General features: G+C 33.2%; 1 protein-coding gene across 2 annotated transcripts in view; it reads right to left on the minus strand.

Moving 5' to 3' along the window:
* Positions 1-22,855, minus strand: part of LOC114327733 (sodium/potassium/calcium exchanger 4) — a 167,061-nt gene that overhangs the window by 122,412 nt on the left and 21,794 nt on the right. The window contains exon 1 of one of the 2 annotated variants that reach the window (XM_028276436.2): positions 7,766-7,964. The exons of the other annotated variant lie outside the window; for it this stretch is intronic. Coding sequence (XP_028132237.1) covers positions 7,766-7,946 — 181 coding nt within the window. The 5' untranslated portion in view covers positions 7,947-7,964. Of the gene's footprint in view, positions 1-7,765; positions 7,965-22,855 lie in introns of those variants that run through there. 2 annotated transcript variants of the gene reach the window in all.

A 22,855-nucleotide genomic window follows, 5' to 3' on the forward strand; every position in this document is an offset into this window, starting at 1 on the left:
TCTGAAACTTCCGTACAAGTTTCTGGGGCAATGCATCTGTCGAAGTCTTTCGAATAATGCAGGCCACCATAAATTGTCAAAAGCTCCAAAAAACTCAAGGTAGCCTCCATGACAATTTGCTGATATCGTTCTCGATCTTGCGCCACATGTAATAGTTGTTCTGCTGATAAGTCAGTCATTGACGAAGATTTTGGAGCCATGAATATTTCTTCCTGCCAATTCCTCTTTTTCCTTCGATCTTTCCGTTGATACACAGGCCAACGATGAAAAAACTTTTTTGATAACATTACCTCTATCTTATGTATTTTAGTGTGCTGAGTCCGAAAATCATATTGAAAATGCTGTATCGCCCACCATTCTCTCAGAATTTAACGTACTGCATAATTACATGATGAAAAAAAAGATGACTACTAAGAAAAAAAAGCTTGGATTGCATTCAAAAAAGTTTTAATCAAGTTTTTAGGTAATGTGAAAGACCCTAACTATGGGATTATATAGTATCTAATTTATTAGATAAGTTTAAAGACTTGGGATGTCTAGTGAGCCACAAAATCCACTTTTTGCATAACCATCTTGACTTTTTCCCTGAAAATCTGAGTAAAGTCAGTGAAGAACAAGGCGAACGCTTCCACCAGGATAGCAAGGTGATGGGTGATTACTGTTGGTCACTTCATCGGGAACAACAGAGTGCCTTGAATAGGAGAAGAATCTACTTGAGTAGTTTTATAGAAAAAAGGGAAAGAAAATACAAAAGCATTGACTCCTGAAATTATTGTACAGACCTATGTATATTATGACAAGATAAGAATTAGATAAAAGGTATCCTGTGGGAGTTTTTTGTCAGTTCTTCTATCAGGCGCGGCCCCCTGCGAATGGGGGATGCTTTCTGGGTATTCGTAGCGCCAATACCCAGAGAGTAGCAGGGATACTTGCCGTGGAACAAAAACTGACACCTGGCAGTAGGTATAAAATGCACACCCATGAGAATGGAGATGTATATTATGACAAGATAAGAATTAGATAAACGGTATTATTAATATATCATTATTATAAGTAATAATGTATCATTTTAATGTATTTCGGTACTCTGCGTTTTTTTTTCAAATTACTATATTGTAAAATAAACCAGTGCCATATTGTGGGAAAACTGTGGGTGATACGTAAAATATAATTTTAAATTTTTTTAGCACCAAAAAATACATGGGATTCATATAAATTTGCAAGAAAAGTTTTATTAATCTTTTTTTTTCGTTGGCCTGTGTTATTAACTGCAGCAACCTGTAGATTCTACCTTTCATTGTATACCCAAAATATTCAAGTTTTCCCTTTTTTATTATCTTGATTAGGTCACAATAAAGCATATTTATTTCTATTCTATTCTATCCTAACACAATAATTCTCATATTCCCTTTTATATCGGCTGCAGCTCCTACTTCACGATTTTTTTAACTAGTTTTAATAGTTAGTCATGAGTCATTGATTACTTTGATGAAGTTGATTAAATAATTTTGATGATTTCCTTGATAGTCTTTATAATATATTTTAAAAAACTATATTGAAGTAGATTGTAAACTACCAACGAAAAATTATGCATTATAATACTTTTAATCAATAATTTAATCTGGGAATTTATCTCATAATAGAAATATTTTTAAATAAATAAGATAAAATAGTCCAAGATAATTTTAATAAGTATTAAAGAACTATTAATAAATGTACTACTCACGTTTTCATTTTTAAAAACGAGCACATATACAGGGTGTACAGAAACTCTACCGACAAACGAAGACAGGAGATCTTTTAGATAATTTTAAGGCAATTTAACCCAATTCATCTAGTTCGAAAATGCTTCCTAAAGGAGCAAGAGCTATTTGAAGATGGCGTCTGGTAATTATGATATCTTAAATATCTCCAGAACGCTTTTATTTAGAAACACGAAAATTGGTACACATATTTATCTTCCAGACCAACTTCATCAATTGCAAATTTCTAGTACCGGTGATAGGCGTCCGCTTTGGGTTGGGCAACAGTTATATTATCGCATAACTTTTTTGTTTTTAAATTTTAAGCATTTTTGTGTCTGGATTATCTTGTGTCTTCATTATTTGTGTCTTTAATTTTTGAGAATTTTTGACACTAGATTATTAAATTATGAGGTATTCCAGTACTAAAAATTACTTTTGCTTTAAGTTAGTAAAATACACCCTTTTCTTTGAATTTTTTTTATTTCTTTTTTCAAATTCAGGAAACGAAAAATTTTCAAATTGGTTTTCTAGAAAACGGTGTGTTCTACCGACTTAAATTAAGAGAACATACCTCTAATGCTAGAATACGTCCCAATTTAATAATCCAGTATCAAAAATTCTTAAAAGTTAAAGACAAAAATGTTATGCGATAAAAGAACCGTTGCCCCACCCAAAACGGACCCCTATGAGTGGTACTAGAAATTCACAATATATAGAATCGATTTATCTCTGGAATATAAATACGTGTAACAATTTTCGTTTTTCTAACTAAAAGCGTTCTGGAGGTATTTAAGAAAAACTAATTAAAAGACTCCCTCTTCAAAGAGCTCTAGTTCCCGTAGGAAGCATTTTCGGACTAGGGGAATTTGGTTCAATTGTCTTAAATTTATCTGAGGAATCTCCTGTATTCGTTTGTCGGTAGAGTTTCTGGACACCCTGTATAGTTGGTATGGTATTCTTGATATCAGATGGCCAAGCGGATTGAGACGCTCGATCAACAAATCTAGTGTATGTGCGTTCGAGATTCGAGACTCGGCCCGGTGAATAGAAAAATAAAAAGGGTAACGCAGTAGTCTAAAATTCTAAGATTCTACTGCTTAGTCTGGAATAAGCTGGTGTCTGACCGACCTATGGGGGAGCAGTACGACAAGGGATAAGGGCTTGGCGGCTCAGTGATACTCCTCCATAGAATACTACTGTCTATGTCTGCTCTCTACGCAGAACGACAAAATTTTTAAATTCGTTCCCAGCCTTAAATTTAATATCAACTAGACGGTAAAAATTCGAGATATTTTATCACAGTACGCTAACGGCCAAAATCAAAAGAAGCTTTAAAGCCGAAGAGTACCTACAGCTTTCTTATGTAATTTTTTTGTTATGGCTCAAATTAAGTCAGGTTCTACAAAGCTGTGATCACTGAATTCATGGGTTCGATAAAATTTATATACTTTCATTGACAGGTCGGTCTGGAAATACCACTTTTATAGCGTAATCTTCAAAATTTTGGGTTTTGCGTTTTAACAACAAATATGAGGCAGCTCAAAATAATAAATTTAAAACTTTGAGATCAAAAATTGCGTAAGAAAGTTGCTCTCTTAACCTTTAAAACGCAATTTGATTTTTGTTGATGGGACATTTGGCTGATCAAAAGATATCGCTTTTTTACCGTTGAGTTCATACACATTAAAAAAAATTGATTTCGCGCGCATAGCTGAAATACAGAAAAAGTGTTAATATAGTTATTTTTCTACGGCCGTGCTAAAAGAGCCACTTTCACGCACGCATTCCGTTACCGAAAGTTGCACTTTCCCGCAGAGCGTGCGAAAAATAAATTTTCCCGCACGGCGTGCGGGAAAGTAAAATACCTTGTAATATGACATTATAATATATTATAATACATGCAATAAACTAATATTTAGATATTATTTATTAATTTATTTCAAATTTATCTTATTGTGTTCATGTTTTAATGAAATTAGCGCGATAATTCGATGAAATAAAATTATTTTGACATAATATTTAAAAGTCGGATCAGTAGACAATTACAATGGTTTTGAATCGTCGGCATAGAAACCAATATCGTCGTTGTGGTAACCCATTATATTGGAAGTTTGGTTTTGACAACCTTGTCAAAGAATTAATTTGTGTATTTTCACTCCTAAATAAAACTTGATATAACTCTATTTTTTGTGGATTTTTTCCAAACGTACCGCCCTACAAAAAATATTGTTCCTAACTCATGCGGAAAGTGTCCTCCCCTCACTCGACTGATTGCCCGAACTCCGCTATCGCGTCGTTCGGGTCAACGGCAGTCTCGTGCGTGAAAGTATCACTTTCCGCACTAGTTAGTTCGGGCAAGTAGTCGAGTGCGGGAAGACACTTTCCGCATAAGTTAGGAACAATATCTTTTCTAGGCCGTACGTTTGGAAAAAAGTCACAAAAAATAGAGTTACATCAATTTTTATTTAGAAGTGAAAATACACAAATTAATTCTTTGACACAGTTGTCAAAACCAAACTTTCAATATAATGGTTTACCACGACGACGATATTAGTTTCTATGACAACGATTCAAAACCATTGTAATTGCCTACTGATCTGACTTTTAAATATTATGTCAAAATAATTTTATTTCATCGAATTATCGCGCTAATTTCATTAAAACATATGAACACAATAAGATAAATTTGAAATAAATTATTAAATAATATCTAATTATTAGTAAAATAAGAAAATCTACCGTTTCGTTTTGATTAAAATATGTCTTCCTCCATCCCCCGATAGTACTATTTCTAGGTCTACCTGTTGTCAAGGAGACTCTGAGGAAGACAGATTTTTACCATAACGACCGTAGATTCTCGATATAAATTAAAACAATTTATATATCAGTATGGTTACAAAGCCCTCTAACGGGAATCAGTGAAATAAATTTCGACTCGATTCAAGTTCTCTGTTTATCCAGGTAAAACCATACCAACAGGCAACGCTATGAAAACATTCCACTTTGCGGTTCAGAGAACCCGTGTGAAACGAGTCAGTATACTCTACAAAGTATGGAATTAGTAAAATAAGAAAATCTACGGTTTCGTTTTGATTAAAATCTGTCTTCCTCCATCCCCCCATAGTACTATTTCTAGGTCTACCTGTTGTCAAGGAGACTCTGAGGAAGACAGATTTTTACCATCACGACCGTAGATTCTCGATATAGAATAAAACAATTTATATAGCAGTATGGTTAGAACGCCCTCTAACGGGGAATAAGTGAAATTGTTATACCTGGGTAAACAGAGAACTTGAATCGAGTCGAAATTCATTTCACTTATTCATTTCACTTAATATAATTGTTTTAATTTATATCGAGGATCTACGGTCGTGATGGTAAAAATCTGTGTTCCTCAGGGTCTCCTTGACAACAGGTAGACATAGAAATAGTACTATCGGTGGATGGAGGAAGACAGATTTTAATCAAAACGAAACAGTAGATTTTCTGATTTTACTAATGCCATACTCTGTATAGAGTACACAGACTCGTTTCATACGGGTTCTCTGAACCGCAAAGTGGAATATTTTCCTAGCGGTGCCTGTCGGTATGGTTATACCTGGGTAAACAGAGAACTTGAATCGAGTCGAAATTCATTTCATCTAAATATTAGTTTATTGCATTTATTATAATATATTTTAATGCCATATTACAAGGTATTTTACTTTCCCGCACGCCGTGAGGGAAGATTTACTTTCACGCACACCGTGCGGGAAAGTGCAACTTTCGGAAACGAAATGCGTGAGTGAAACTGGCTGCTTTAGTGCGGCCGTAGAAAAAATATTTTTATTTAAATTAACTCAGCTACATTCCTTCTTCAAAATATTTTTTTTATATGGCGGCGTACAGATTCTCCGTAAATCGATGTTTTCCATTTTCCTTCCCTACGAGTGGGTTTTAGCGGAAAATCCATGAGTAGCAAAATTTTTTGCATCAGTTTTGGGGTCCCAAAATTGCTATTCTTCCAGTCCAGACGACCGCGACCTGACTAATAAAGCTGTGATTAAATTATTAATGTCCCATGCCGCTAAAATTCTAGCTAATAGGGCTTTTCATTCGCAGTCATTTGTTTCGAGCTCCTGTCATGTGTCACATAATATTAATATATCTACGACATACGTTATTGGTATATACAATAATACAAACCAAAGACGTATGACGTAGATATATTAATATTATGTGACACATGACAGAAGCTCGAAACAAATGACAATCGATGAAAAGCCCTATATAAATAGTACGAAAATGTGATCATAAACAACGAAAAGTAGAGCAATTCTGGCAACACAAATAAAATTTTAAGAGACGGTGTACTGTCGATAGTGAGTGAAGGTATAAGACACATAATATGCCAAATAAAAGTAATAAACATATAAAGTGTTGTATAAACAGAAATACAACAAAATCGGCATATTATAATTCGAATTACTGAGAATAGAAGAGTACCTAATATCGAATAGATAATATAATGGAGTAGATTAAAAAATATTAACAGGAAGGCCAAGGAAACGATCGGAAAATAATTTTTGAAACAGGAAGAAGACTATTAAAAACGTAAAAGTAAAAACTTTATACAGTCAATTTTAAAAACAAGATTATGATATCATTATGTAAAAGTGATTTAAGGACTTTACATGAGAGTTCAACGAGCACACGAATGCAGATATACATTTTTGTACAGATTGTACTTGTTCACTATATTATGCCTTATTCATATAAATGTGAATAATATCTGTTTTCGTTGCTCTTTGATTACTATGTTATACTTTACACATGTATATACTCCCATTGCTATTGTTTGGTTATTGGATGCCCTATTGACAATCTGATTGATTATATTTAGTTTCATAACAAAAGATACACTTATCTTCCGATTACAGTAATCTGATATTAAATCTTTCATTGACTTAATTATTAGTAACGTTTGCCAAATTGTTATGGGATTTTTTTTTATTTTTACCTGTACTGATATAATGGAGACGTATTATATTCAAAATTATTTATCGCCAAAAATTATATACACTTATACACGCAGCTATCTTGATATGAAAGTCTTATCGAAATAGGAAATCTTTTGAATAATTGTCTTTTACCCGCTATCAGTATATGACAGTGTACTAGTATGTTCATGATAGGAAAGTATAGATTACGTGAATCTAGAAAGTGTAAGGGTACGAACATACCCAAGATACATAGGTGTGCGCTTGTGCGCGGTGGAAGTAGGCACATCCTATGTCAAAACAAACAATAATTTTCTTATGAGGTCGCATATACCAAGCATTATGCTTACCACAAGAAGCCAAACCGGGACGCAGAAGAGGAAGACGCTCAATTTCGTTTTGCTTTTCGCTTAATTTGCGTTTTTCAAATTGGAAATTATTAACAACTGAAAACATAGGTATTAATAAATTTGAATATATTTTTTATTATAAAGAAAAAGAGGTAAAGGACAACTAATACAAACAACACCAAACATTTGCCCAGTTTTATTATTCGTTCACTCTTGCTTAATATTTTTCACTATAGTGCACTTTCTTCAGAATATTCTTGTTTTACTTAATTCTGTCATAAGACTCACTGTATGACATGTTCCATCATGGAATCATTATCACTGTATAACAACTCACTCCCCCCATCGTCAAACCACATCTTTTTCATCTGCGAAAAAATTATTCCACTGGCGCTGAAGTACCGGATAGACACATAGCAGACACCACAATTTTTTTAATTTGTCACCTCAATGTGCTGTTTGTGAAAATGGATGAATAGCTGGACCCATTTTTCGGAGTAGAATTAGAATTTTGGAAGAAGCCTTTTGCCAATAACACTTCATGAAATAGCTCGTCAATCATAATTTGGGTTTTTGATTTTTGCATTTTATTTATATTTTCTGATGCTTTTTCGATTTAACTCTGGGTTGCAATTCAGGTTTGTAATCTACGAGTCTACTTTAAATGTAAAATAAAGTAAGTACAACTTACCAAACTTAGTTTTCTCCTGGTCCTCTAAGTTTTCAAAATCAGAGTTAACCTCCACTAAAACTTCACGCCATGCATTTCTTGTCGCATTTCTGTCTTTATACACATCCAAAGTTTTGTCCCACAACATTGGTCTACTTTGTACCAGTGCAATTAAAAATTCCTCATCTATATTGTCTGTCATTATGTACGTGTCACTGGATTCACTGGTACTACACGACTAACTGTCGTTAAGTATGGAAGCACTAATTTATGCCCGTGGTTCCCTGATAGCACGGCACGACACGACCGTCGCGCGTCGTCCATTGTGACATTGGACGACAGGCGAGGAGCAACGGCACGACAGTTAGTCGTGGTCGTCCTGTGTGAAGGCTCCGTACATTGCTGTATTGGACTAATGGAATGTACGACTAACTGTCGTTACGACCGTTTGTCGTGACGACCGAAATCCTAAAGGATGAAAGAGGCCATAATGTATCTTCGGTGTATCCGTACGCTAACATTATAACTGTGAGAAGCAACCATAGACCAATAATATCAGGGAGGAGCAGAGAAAAATCAAATGATCTTTGATGATTAAACAAATAATATCGGAGGGAATCTTAATACCATTTGGAAAAATATGAAATAATTAGATGTACTGTACTTGAGAATAATCCTTAGAAAGGAAATTTCAAATTAAAAATTTCATGGTGGTTAAAAACTGCAAAAAATAAAATGTAAGAGAAAGAAACACGTAAGAAAACCAAAATAACAGTTAAAATTGGTATAAGTGTTAGTTAGAATTTATTATAAATATTGAAGAACGTTGACATATTCTTCGTATTATACGAGGCGTTTAAGAAAACATAAATTTTCCTACTAATAATCAAAAGAGCAGATTCGTGCATTTTTTTAGGGTATTTTTGCTAGACAAATTACCAATAACTCATAAAAATGATACTCTAAAACACAGGTAAACAAATTAAGCAATCTAAACATACAAAATTCAGTATTATTTTGTTTGAACAGAAATTCATATCTTTATTTAGTATTTCTGATGTGACGAGATATAATTTCTTTAGTAAACAATCAAATGTTGGCTAAGGTAAAAATTTTTAATTCGTCCTTTATTTTGGAAAAACAAATATTTTGTTACAAAACAATAAGTCATAGAAACAATAAACAATAAGATTACTCATATAAAGATAAATAAATTTATATTTTTAGATAAAATATAGAAAATTATGCTATAGTAAAGATTTAGACAAATAGGTACATCAAAAAATTAGGAAGGGCCAGATTTTTGTGATTTTAGTCGCAGAAGAGCTTTAACAGGGTCGGTGCCCATGACGCAAGAGTAGCGTCACGAAAGTTTTGTCCGATGACGCATAAGTGGCGTCAGTAGTAAGTACTGTGTAACTTTAAATGAACGATTTAAGTACGTGGTACCAGCCAGCTTGTTCAAGATGAGCACGGAAAGTGTTAATGTGGCGAAGTTCGGAGAGCTACCATCTGTGGCTAAAAGAGTAGGTTCGATGCACATTTGCGTGTTCATGTTTTCAAACTGTGTGCGATCGCTGGCGGTTCAGCAGTACATGAGTTTAATTTATTCACTGCACACTCGAGACAAGCCGCGGCGTGCACGCGGCAGTGTACACACCGTGTCTCGAGTGTGCAGTGGAACGGCTGGCGGCGTAGCAGGAACGCCAGTTTCTGCTACGCCACCAGATGCACGCGGCTTGAAAACAAGTCATGCAGTTTGGCAGTCTATGCTGCGCAATCATTCAGTATACGTTGACCGCGCGATCGATTTGAACGTAGATGCAGAGCTATTTATTTCTGGCGTGTATTGACCCCGAGAAACCGCTCAAATGTGTATTGACGGGAAACTTGGCTTGAAAACACGCAAATATGCATCGAACCCTACAAACAGTTGCTCATGGTACTGTTGTTTTTTATGATCCTACACTAGTACGGTTGAAAGAAAGCAAATTTGATGTCCCAAATTGTCAGTGTGCTGAAAAGTGCAACGTGTGTGTGAATTCGGTGGAAATATTTCATCAATATAGTTTAAATTTAAACATATTACTGCAATCAAATTACTACTTCTTAACAAAATATTGCATACATCTTCATTAGTGCTGAATCTTAATATAAAGCTTAATCTTTATTCGGTTTTATTCATTGCAGCTCGCATTTACTCTGAATATAGGCATATATATTTCTATAATTATTATAAAATACACTATATAGCTTTATAGATTTTTGAAGCTAATTCATCATCTGCCGTTTTGTTGTTTTAATTTCTTGACCGTCTCATTAGTTTCCTACAAGATTGACTTTTGTCTAATTTAATTCAAGGGTAAATCAATATCTAAGCGAATACTTTGGTAAGCACAAAATAGTTATTTATGAGACAGTTCGTGAAGTATGCTTTTTGCGAACGCACGCGAGTTTTAGAGCACGAGCGACAACGCAGCGAGTGCTATACATCGCGTAAGTTCGCAAAAAGTACTTCACGCACAGTTTCATACAATATTTTATCTATGATGAACAAATAAAAAATCTGCAACTCTTCGTCACTGGAATTTATTTCTATTCTACAATTTTTAGAACTTTGACATTTAAAAATTCTAACTTCTTTCAAACCACAAAATTGTCAAGACTTTTGTCTTAATTTATTGCTCATTATGTAATCACCATGACAACGCGAAAGTTAAGGATATTTGATTATGTATATGAAAGTGTGTCAAAAACAGTGCGAAAAATAAGTCCCATTTAAAATACATTGTTACTTCACGCACATTTTAAACACTTCACGCACTGCTATCTATAATTACAGTTTTCACAAACTAAAAACTTATACATAAAATGACATACAGTAGATAAGTTAAGATAAGAATAAGTTATATGGGTAGAATAAATAGGTAAAATATTATAAAACCTTAAGATAGCTGTGTTAAAAGCATTAAGGTGTTTTAATATGTGCACTGACCGGCATACTAAATTAATTGCCCACCTTCTTTTTCTTTCAATTTGCAGAAGATTTTAAAGAAAGACATTTTATTTTATGAGAAAGAAAGAAAAAGAAGGATATTTTATGAAAAATACGGTGAAAACTAACTTTAAGGAAAAGAAAACAACAAAATGTAAAAACCTTCGAAGGAAATTCAACCAAACCTAATTTTAACAATCATACATACTACTAGTTATCCGTTTGGGGATATTGTGCCAATCCTCTACGGCAGCCACTTCGTGGCAGGATACTATCAGACGATTTCGGGAGACAGGTTCATACACCCGCAGACTAGGCCAAGGCCGACACGGATGCACTACAATTCGAGATGACCGCTTCGTTGTCAGTAACGTGTTGAGAAATCGGTTTTTCAGCATTCATGAAGCTCGTATGCGTCATTTTGAGCTGTTACATGTTAGTGTTAGTGAACGTCCCATTAGAAGAAGACTGGCAGAAATAAATTTGAGGGCTTTCCGTCCAGCTCGCGCGCCACAACTTCTCCAACAACACCGTAGAGCTATACTTGGTTTTGTGCGAGAATTTTCCCATTGGACTGTGGCGGAATGGAAGAACATACTGTTCTTATATGATATAGCAGAATATGCCTAAGAGGAGCAGATAGACCTGAAAGTGAAAAATTAAGTTTGCACTATAACTGAAACAACGGCTTACCGAGGAGGCTCAATGATGATTTGGGGAGGTATCTCTTATGAAACTCCTACTCATCTTGTTGTGTTTGATAGAAGTGTAAGAATGATCAAAGATACGTAGAAGTTCTCCAAAATTATGTCATGCCTATCGCACTGTTGATTGGTGAAAACTTTATGCCTGCTCTTCATTATCGCCGATGATGGCCGATCATGTGATTGTCTATGATCGGCACAATCATCGTGCAAGTGTCCACATAATCGTCCGTAGCATGTTAAACGACAACCATCAAGATGGACGTACAGTGTGTTGCAACTGCAATCATTTATTTAATAGCGCTATAAAACCATTATGTCAATATGGCCCAACGAAAAGTTGTAAAAAAAATGAAGGAAAAGAAGAGTGGTCTTTGACAACTACCTTTAAGACAGGCTTGTTCGAGATAACATCAAATGAGTTTAGATACATCAAAATTTGCAATTCGATAACATATTTTTCACTCATCACTGTACACTTAGATATATTTTTTTCCAAAAAAATTATCGAGAATCTGCTTGCTAAATTATTGGTTAAACCTTCTGGAGAATTCAAAAACTTTATACGTATGTCACCGAGCGAATTTAATTAGGTATTAGGTACGGAAAATATCCCCATTATTAGAAAAACAAGACACTACTTTCAGAAAGTCCATACCAGTTAAAATACGACTTGCAATCGCATTGAGATTTTTACGGTACGGGGATAGTTAAGCTTGCATCACCTTTTTAGTATAAAAATACACCTTTTTCATCTACAGTGATGGGGGATCATAGACGGTCATGGGCAACTATAGCCGAGTATGCCCTCTACACAATTGTGCTCGCGCTTGATCGTCTGTAATTGCCGATTATGTACATTAACGTATTATGACAATGCACGTTGCCAGGTCGGGATTCAGGTTTCAGATAACCTCAAAAAATGGGTACGAGCAAGTTTACCAGTCCCTACAAGCCTAAAATCTTCGGAGAGACCAAGACAACCCTTTAATTGATTTAACTTAAGAAAAAAATTCTGAGAAAACTTAAAATATATCGTATTGCGGATATAATTCCTATAGCTTATATACTCTAAGAATAAACTATTAAATCACGTGCATTTCGAATATTGAGCTACAACCCCTTCGCAAGAAAACCACCCTATCTTCCCGGCTTAAGAGAAAGTTGTACTTAAAATGCAATAAATTAATTATTTGGCGACTACATATCATTTAATAATTTATAAGCTCCCAAATTACGCGCATTTAGATCAGTAACTTGCAATTTACTTTGTATAGTGCAGTCACTGAAAGTAAAAATTAACGATTACCTTCAATTTGGTGAACCTTCATCGATTTTCACGGAAATTGGTCAGTGGTTAGAGGATACCTCAAGAAACAAAGGTGACATGGTACCACCTTGCACCTTTACCCTGAGGGTGGATACCGCCCCTTCTCGGGGGTGAAAATTATTTTATAAAAAATAACTGCACAAATCTATAAAAGAACAAATTATAAGCAACATTTATTATATAAAGTTATTAAAATAAGTCAATACTTTTTAAGCTATTAAACATCAAAAATTTTAATTATTCGTGAAAAAAATGCATGTTTTGAAGCGGTTTTTCGTAAATCACTGAAAAACTGTAAGTTTTTACAAAAAAGTTAATAGTAGTTTAATTCGTATAGCTTAAATTCTAAGAATAAACTCTTAAATCACGCGCCTTTCGATTATTGAGCTACAACCCCTTCGCAAGAAAACCATCCCATATTCCCGGCTTAAGAGAGAGAGTTGTACTTAAAATAATTTAAATTAATTATTTGACTAGATATCGTTTAATAATTTATGAGCTCGCAAAATATCCGCATCTCAATTATTGAATTGCCATTTTCTTTCTCTAGTGCCAGTCACTGAAGGTAAAAATTAACTATGACCTTCGATTTCGGTAAATCTCCATTCATTTTCACGAAAATTGGTGAGCCGATAGAGAATACGTCAAGAAAGAAAATTAACAATAACAACTTAGGCGGGGGTATATGTCACCCCTTCTCGGGGGTGAAAATTACTTTATTAAAGATAACCCCACAAATCAAGAGAGGGACAAATTCTAAGCAAAATTTGTTATATAATGTTATTAAAATAAATCAATAATTTTTGAGTTATTAAAGATCAAATATTTTAATTTTTGTGAAAGAAAATGCATGCTTTAAAGCGATTTTTCATAAATAAATTAAAAACTGTAAGTTTTTACAAAAAAGTTTTATCACTAAAATTGAAGCTAATAAAAAATATAATAAATTGCTGACTTGAAAAACCCTTTAATGTAAATTTAAAGTAAGTTATAGGTAATTAAATGTATAGTTTTTTCTGCGACTATTCAAATCTAAGGATTCGAGCTTAAATAACGGGAAAGAGATGTATTTTATAACACTTACTAAATACTTGTCAAAGTACTTAGAAATACCTATCAAATGAGATCCAGAAAAAGTTGATTGCATCAAAATTTATACTCTAAAAATTTTTTCAAAAATGATTTTTTTTAATCACTCTGTTAATTTTTATGATATCAGGCACATCCAACTATTTGAAAAGTAATTTCAAGAGCTATAAAACTGTATTATATTTAGGCCCGATGGTTTATGTCTCGATTAACAGCCGGTTAGTTCACCGGGGTTTAATCGTGACCTCTTTAGGGTCTCTTGCGTTGTAATAAATGCAATTATAAGTATTATTATTATTCTTATTTATAATCATAATAATACTTGTAATTGCATTTATTACAACGCAAGAGACCCTAAAGAGGTCCCGATTAAACTCCGGTTAACTAACCGGCTGTCAACCGAGATGTAAAGTACCGGCTTAATCTTTTAAATACTTTATGTTTTAGGATAATAGGTTAAAGGGCTCCACTTACATTGTTCTCGTAGTAAAATTTAGGCTTAAACGTTTCTATCTTCGTTATTTTGATTCATACATAAATCAAAAGACAAGTGAAATCTTTGCTAATAAAAAAACTCAAATTTCGTTATCTATCATTTTTTACGTCAATCGTGTATTGTTGGAGTTATTATTTTAAATATGATCTAAAATAATCTATATTTGAAAGATTAAATGTTTTACAGTTTTATAGCTATATACTTTATAAGTATAAATTTTGATGCTATCAACTTTTTTTCTGGAGCTCATTTTTAATAGGTATTTTTAAGTACTTTGACAAGTATTTAGTACCTAAGTGTTATAAAATGCATCTCTTTCCCGTTATTTAAGCTTGAATCCTTAGATTTGAACAGTCGCAGAAAAAATAACTTACTTTAAATTAACAGTAAAGGGTTTTTCAAGTAATAAATTTATTATGTTTTTTATTAGGTTCAATTTTAGTGATGAAAACTTTTTGTAAAAACTTATAGTTTTTGAGTTATTTATGAAAAATCGCTTTAAAGCATGCATTTTCTTTCACAAAAATTAAAATATTTGATCTTTAATAACTCAAAAATTATTGATTTATTTTAATAACATTATATAACAAATTTTGCTTAGAATTTGTCCCTCTCTCGATTTGTGGGGTTATTTTTAATAAAGTAATTTTCACCCCCGAGAAGAGGTGACATATACCCCAGGCTAAAACCGCAAGTTGTTATTGTCAATTCGTAAAAATGAATGGAGATTTACCGAAATCGAAGGTCATAGTTGATTTTTACCTTCAGTGACTGCACTATAGAAAGAAAATGGCAATTCAATAATTGAGATGCGTATATTTTGCGAGCTCATTAATTATTAAACGATATGTAGTCGCCAAATAATTAATTTAAATTATTTTAAGTACAACTCTCTCTTAAGCCCGGAATATGGGATGGTTTTCTTGCGAAGGGGTTGTAGCTCTGTAATCGAAAGGTGCGTGATTTAAGAGTTTATTCTTAGAATATAAGCTATACGAATTAAACTAATTACTATTAACTTTTTTGTAAAAACTTACAGTTTTCCAGTGATTTACGAAAAACCGCTTCAAAACATGCATTTTTTTCACGAATAATTAAAATCATTGATCTTTAATAACTTAAAAAGTATTAATTTATTTTAATAACTTTATATAATAAATTTTGCTTTTAATTTGTTCTTTTATTGATTTGTGCAGTTATTTTTTATAAAATAATTTTCACCCCCGAGAAGGGGCGGTATCCACCCTGAGGGTAAAGGCACAAGGTGGTACCATGTCACCTTTGTTTCTTGAGGTATCCTCTAGCCACTGACCAATTTTCGTGAAAATTGATGAAGGTTTACCGAAATTGAAGGTAATCGTGGATTTTTACCTTCAGTGACTGCACTATACAAAATAAATTGCAAATTACTGATCTAAATGCGCGTAATTTAGAAGCTTATAAATTTTTAAATGAATGTATTCGCCAAATAATTAATTTAATGCATTTTAAGTACAACTTTCTCTTAAGCCGGGAAGATAGGGTGGTTTTCTTGCGAAGGGGTTGTAGCTCAATAATCGAAATGCACGTGATTTAATAGTTTATTCTTAGAGTATATAAGCTATAGGAATTATATCCGCAATACAATATATTTTAAGTTTTCTCAGCATTTTTCTCTTAAGTTAAATCAATTAAAGGGTTGTTTGGGGGTGAAAGGGATGAGCTCAAAAATCGAAACTATATAATTTCAAGAGCTCATAAATAGCTCGTAATTCTGCCGCAAAGACCGATTCAATATTCCTATTTTTAAGTAGTGGGGGGGCTGACCAAGCCCCCCACACTAAAGTATTAAATTCCTGCTCAGTGAAACGAGCTCAAAATTTTTAGTTTGCGGAATATGAAAGCTCATAAATAGCTCATAAATCAGGGCTATTTGTTTTTTGATTTTTGCAAGGGGGGGGCAGCTCAACACGGGTTAATATTTTTAATACCGGGTGTCCAATTATATTTTCCCCCAATTTAACTGCCTATAACTTCTAAAAGGCTCAAGATAGAAATATGCGGTTTTAGCTGAAATGTTTTATTTTAGCAAAAGTTTTGTGTGAATGGATTGAGTTTTTTATCGCTTTCAATTACGAGAAACAAATGGCGGCTTTTTGAAAAAAAACCTTTGTTGACTTTTTTTTAATGAGCACTCAGTATATTTTTTTTGTAAGTTGAAAGAACGGTCATTCACCTATCCAGTAATATAAAGTTTTTTAAAATCGGTTGTCAAATGACTGAGTAATCAATTTTTCAAATGAGAGGTGCAACGTGGATATCACATAATTAAATAACATAATTAAGCAAATTGATATTATGTTATGTGATTTCCACTTTGCTATCTCATTTTCAAAATTAATTGCTCAGTCATTTGACAACCGATTTTAAAAAACTTTTTCTACAACCGTGTTAAAAATGCAATTTTTAGCACTCTTTAGCACAACTTTAGTTAAAAATGCTACTTTAAGGCACTAGTGCGTTAAAAAAATTTTAAGCCACTGCAGTTCGTATTGACCGTATATGCAATTTTGATGTAATGTCAAAAAAATATAAAATTGGAATATAAGTCAAGTTCAAGTAAAAGTTTTTGTAGATATTGTCCTGTAATTACGTTTGTAGAAAAAATATTGTATGATATGCGTGTTAAAAAGTACATTTACTCGCTATCGCTCATTCTGCAAACTTTCACATGCGTGCCTTAAACGTGTACTTTTAACACTTATATAATAAATAACTATTATATCGCTGGATAGGTAAATTACCGTTCATTCAACTTACAAAAAATATACTGGGTTTCAATACAAAAAGTCGGCAATGTTTTTTTAATCAGTCATTTTTTATTTAAAAGCGATATAAAAAATTCAATGCATTCAAAACAAAACTCTTACTAAAATAAAACATTTCAGCGAAAACCGCATATTTCTATCTTGAGTCGTTTAGAAGTTATAGGCAGTTAAAATGGGGGAAAATATAAGTGGACACCCGGTAGCATAAAAAGCGAATTAATTCTTTGCAAGTTGATCGAATAGGTCTGGATCCCGCGTATGAAAAAAAAGTTGATTAATAGCAAGCTGAAAATTTATTAATAGCTTAAGGGTGTCTAGTCAGATAAACTTTGATATATGGGAACACTGAAACAGGGGAAGTTTTAATTGTGGAACAGGTTAAAAATTTGGAACGGTCAGACCACGAAAACGGCACATTTATTTTGTCCGACAGAATAGACTTAAACTGTCCGAACAGAGGTTAAACTCTCATGCAAAAATCAGACTGCTATTTATCACCTGTCATAATTCCTGTCATTTGACATATTCTACATGTTCCACTCATTAAAACGCCCATTTGGTGATAAATAGCAGTTTGATTTTTGCATGAGAGTTTAATCTCTGTTCGGAGAGTGTTCTGTCTGACAAAATACATGTGCCGTTTTCGTGGTCTGACCGTTCCAAATTTTTAACCTGTTTCACAATTAAAACTTCCCCTGTTCCAGTGTTCCCATATATCAAAGTTTGTCCGACTAGATACTCTTAAGCTATTAACAAATTTTCAGCTTGCTATTAATCAACTTTTGTTTCATACGCGGGATCCAGACCTAGAATGGTTCGTTATTAAATTCAAAATATCAAGTATCTAAAAAAGTTAGCTGTAGGTCAAAGAGAAAACAAAGAGAAAAATATGAATGTAGGAATTTAATAGTTACTTATGATATAAGTGTTAAAAGTACAATTTTAAGGCACGCATGTGAAAGTTTGCAGAATGAGCGAAGCGAATTCTGCAATTCACATTAGTGCCTTAAAAATGTACTTTTTAACACGTATATCATACAATATTTTTTCTACAAAAGTTATAAATTTATAAAATACAATATTTTTTTTAATTGCTGAAACCATGAAACCTATGACGCGTAAAAGTTAGAACTGGTTATCTACACTCGAGGGGAATGTCTAAAAATTCTTAGCAAAAATATATTCTACCGTTACATAAACTTGTTTTTTCCACAAACGTGTTAAAAATGCAATAATAAATTTAAATTAAATTTTAAAAAACCTTTTAAACCACTTTTTTCAAATTGCGCAAGTTGTACTATTAATATTAATGTTAATAAATGAAATATAAATATTTTGACGTTTCGCAATTTGACAATTCACTTTTAACTGCAGTGCCTTAAGGTGAAACAGTAGCGATCAACAGGTAGCGAAAACGCGTTCCAAGATTGCGGCTGTAATTTTGAATATTTTTTCGAGATATTTGGCACACATATTCGTAATATAATAAAGAATGGCGGTACAGAGCCCAATTTGAAAAATATATTAATATGTGGAAATTACTCTGTAATTAAATACAATATTAAAAAAACGAGCCTGTACCGCCATTAAGAAGAACAAAAAAATACACTTTCTTCAAATAAACTTTTTTATCAGATGCCTGGATTTTGTGTCATTTTGGAACTACTAATGAAATAAAAAATTTTAGTAGTTCCAAAATGACACAAAATCTAGGCATCGGATAAAAAAGTTTATTTGAAGAAAGTGTATTTTTTGTTCTTCTTAATGGCGGTACAGGCTCGTTTTTTTAATATTGTATTTAATTACAGAGTAATTTCCACATAATAATATATTTTTCAAATTGGGCTCTGTAGCGCCATTCTTTATTATATTACGAATACGTGTGCCAAATATCTCGAAAAAATATTCAAAATTACAGCCGCAACTTGGAACGCGTTTTTGCTACCTGTTGATCGCAAAGTAGCATTTTTAACGCTCCTATGAAATGCTAAAAATTAAATTTTTACACGGTTGTAGAAAAAAATCGTTAACCCGCCATTACACGCGCTATGAGGGAATCCCTCACCATATTTGTTTATAACCAATGAAATTGTGTAAACTAATACGATAACCTTAAGCACCCAGGAATGCCTTTAGCATGGTTCATGAGAGGGTATGAAAAAGTTATAGAATATTTCAGGCGGTCAGTGTGCTGTGTGATAGTTGAAAGAAGAGACATCCCTCTTCAAGTGAGGGAATTCCTCACTGCGCGTGCAATCACGGTGAAATCACGTTTCTGTTATCTCAAAGAAACTTTTAGGTTTTTATTTAATATTTAGGTAGGTTTAATTAAAATATTATTGTTTGGATTAGGTTAGGAACAGTGGCACACCGAGCGGGGGGTTTGGGGGTTAAAATCCCACCCAGAGCATATAGAAATATATATAAAAGAAACTAGGAAAATGTAACTTGTCTTTCACAAATAATACAAAAAACTTTCGGTGCCCAAGCTAACCCCCTTTCCCCCCCTCCCCCAGAGGAAAATTCTAGGTGCGCCACTGGTTAAGAACCCATTTTTAAATTTACCTATTCTAATTGGGAAATAAGCCGCAATTTAACTTGAAAAATTGATTTTATTGACGTTTCGAATTCCACCTCGGACGTCGTTATCAAAATACAAAATATTAACAGTTAATTACATAAATACCACAAAGAAATAGCTTCAGAACAGTTGTTAATTTTAATTTGTATTTTTAGTAAAATGAATTCGCGTAAAGAACGTTAATTTCTTCAGTGGCTTGCTGAAATTGAAAATTAAGAAAACTTGCTTTTGATCTATGTATATTATTTTTACTTTTGTTTTGTTAAATTAATAAAAAAAATTGGTTTACGAGACTTTCTATAATATGTGAGTACAACCCATTTTATATTTATACATGTTGACATTCATTCTTCCTCGAAATAAGTCGAACTTATGTAGGTGAGGGCGACGCTCATACGCGTGCAACCACGTCACAATTTAAGACGCGTGTAACGGCGGGTTAAATAATAGTTGTTTATGTACCAAGTCAGTAAAGTTACTCTTTGTCGAACGAGTCTGATATTATGAGCAGAGCGAGCGTAGCGAGCGAGGCGGATAAAAAACGAATTCGACAAAGAGTCTTTACTGACGTGGTGCATACAAAATTTTATCGCCAACAATTTGATATTGGTTTTAACACTTACAATTTACAATTTAAGAACTTTTTAAGTTTTAGACGTCATAACAATTTCACGACAGTGATGACAGATAACTTTTGCAAGATGGCCGCTTTCGATTTTTAACCGATAGTTATCACTGGTTATTAATTACTAAATCGGTAAAGTTTTAATTTATTTTATATGAATAATTGCAAAGTACTACAGAATTTCACTTTTTGTGTACAATATTTTTAATAATTAAAGTAAATAAATTTTAAGTTCACTCAAATACTCGCCATTCGATTACTGGCATCGACCACTTACATTCAACCTCGGTTAATTTGATTAATCGCGGCAGGTAAAGTAAAATTCTTCTTTCAGTACAATAAAGTGTTACGTTACTGCCGCAAATGAGTACAATAATGAATGACTTTAGTGACGGTTGGCGATAAAATATATTTTTTTGGTTGCAGTAGCGTTGTGAGATTACGTTGTTAGGAAAGTTTGCTATTGATAAAAATTCAGAAAGTATACTATTAAATAGTTTTAATGACCTACCCCACTACCTACTCGTAAATAGGCATGTTAATGTAAAGTTTGGTTATTCCTTGATTTTAAACTAGCAATTTTTTTGTACATAATAAATAACAAAATGTATTTTTCAATAATATACAACATGGAAAACTCAGAAAATGTTGCCAAAAGTGTTGTTTAGTTTGTTGTATAGTAGAGTTAGGGACCAAAGGAGTAGTAACGAGCAATAGAAGCTAATGCTTCCTGATAAAACCTCTAGACAATCCGAATTAATTTCTATCCTCTCCTCGAAGAAGTGTGGCTTGGGAGATTGGGTAGCCAACATCAGTGAAAGGTAGGATCAGGGCCGTTAAAGAAGAGAGAAATGGTTCTCCAAAAAAGGGAGTTGGGCGTTGGGCCAGGTACTCATCTCTAGAAAAAGGCTATAGTTACAGAACCAACAGATGAGCCTTAGCGTATAGCTAAGGTTGACCGGCGACGAATTAGGCAAGGAAATAGATTCGAAATATCAGAACTTTGTTCATAGTGGAAAAGAAAACAAAACATTATTTAAATGTTGAATGGGTTGCATATGTGAGTTCATTTCAAATGAAGTAAAGAAACACAGACTTACGCACAAAAATTTAATTTACTTCGACGACCGGTTTCGATCTCTACAATATACAGATTATCTTCAGGTCGGCGTTTCAAGTAATTAAATGATGCCGTTACAAGGGATGCTTTGTAAGTTCATCGATGACATGTTTAAACGTCCAGATTATGTTAATAGGATAGCTAGGTGAGGGACTGGGTAAACGGACATGCTTCGTAGGTCAAAACACAGTGAAATAGAATGGACCCTAAAGGCAGATGTGTGATGTGAAACAGAGACAGATGTATTAGTAATAAGAAAGCCAACGTTCGGTTGGGAATGTTAAAAGATGTAGCTAAGGTGTAAAATAACTTACTGTAAGCACTTGTACGATTGTAAAGGTCTTTGCTCTTAGGTGTTTTTTGAGCTACGGGCAAAGGTCGAAGTAAGGAAATAGACAAATAGGAATGAGTTGCAAGTTATACAGGGTGAGGCAAATAAAGGGCCTATTAGAAATATCTCGAGAACTAAAGGCAACAGAATCATGAAAATTGGAATGAAGGGGCTTTGAAGGATGATCTATTAAATGGAAATATTTTCATCTCTTTACAACTTCCGGTTGTACCGGAAGTTGCTTATAACTTCGTTTTTTTTAAGGGGACACCCTGTATATTTTAACATTTTTGGATTCTCTTTGATGTCTTCTTTCTTAAAATATGAGGTTTTGTAATATTATACAGGTTATTTTAAAAGATAATTACGTTTTTTTATTAATTTCCTAGCAAAATTAACACCCTGTAGAATTGTAGTAGTTTGACATCTAAAACTCTACTTACGTTCAAATGATTTTTAATATACTCTACTATTGTTAAGAATAATTAGTATAGCTAAATTTTTAATTTTAGTATACAGGGTTGGTCGAAAATCGGAATGAGTATTTTCTGAGTTTTCTTAAATGGAACACCCTGTATTTTAGTATTGTAATGAAATGATATTTTACGGTACTTTTTTATTTCTTAAGCACTCCCTATACCTAACTGCTTTAATTTGTGCTTAATTGTTAATCGCACCAACAATCTTAACTACGTAGGTATTTTGATAGCTAAACCATCATTGGTAATTTTAAGGACCAGTCTGGATTAATATGTATTTACTTCTGAAACATTATTTGGGATTGAGTATTTTCACGGCCAACCTAATAAAATTTTACGTATTTTTTGTTGCAATTAATGTTTAGCTTGAATCATCAATAACTCACAAATTAAAGCAGTTAGGTATAGGGAATGCTTAAGAAATAAAAAATTACTATAAAATATCATTTCACTACAATACAAAAATACAGGGTGTTTAATTTAAGAAAACTCAGAAAATACTCATTCCGAGTTTGGACCAACCCTGTATACTAAAATTAAAAATTTAGCTGTAG

Source organism: Diabrotica virgifera, chromosome 1 (assembly GCF_917563875.1).
Source record: "Diabrotica virgifera virgifera chromosome 1, PGI_DIABVI_V3a".
In the NCBI taxonomy this organism is placed as follows: domain Eukaryota; kingdom Metazoa; phylum Arthropoda; class Insecta; order Coleoptera; family Chrysomelidae; genus Diabrotica; species Diabrotica virgifera.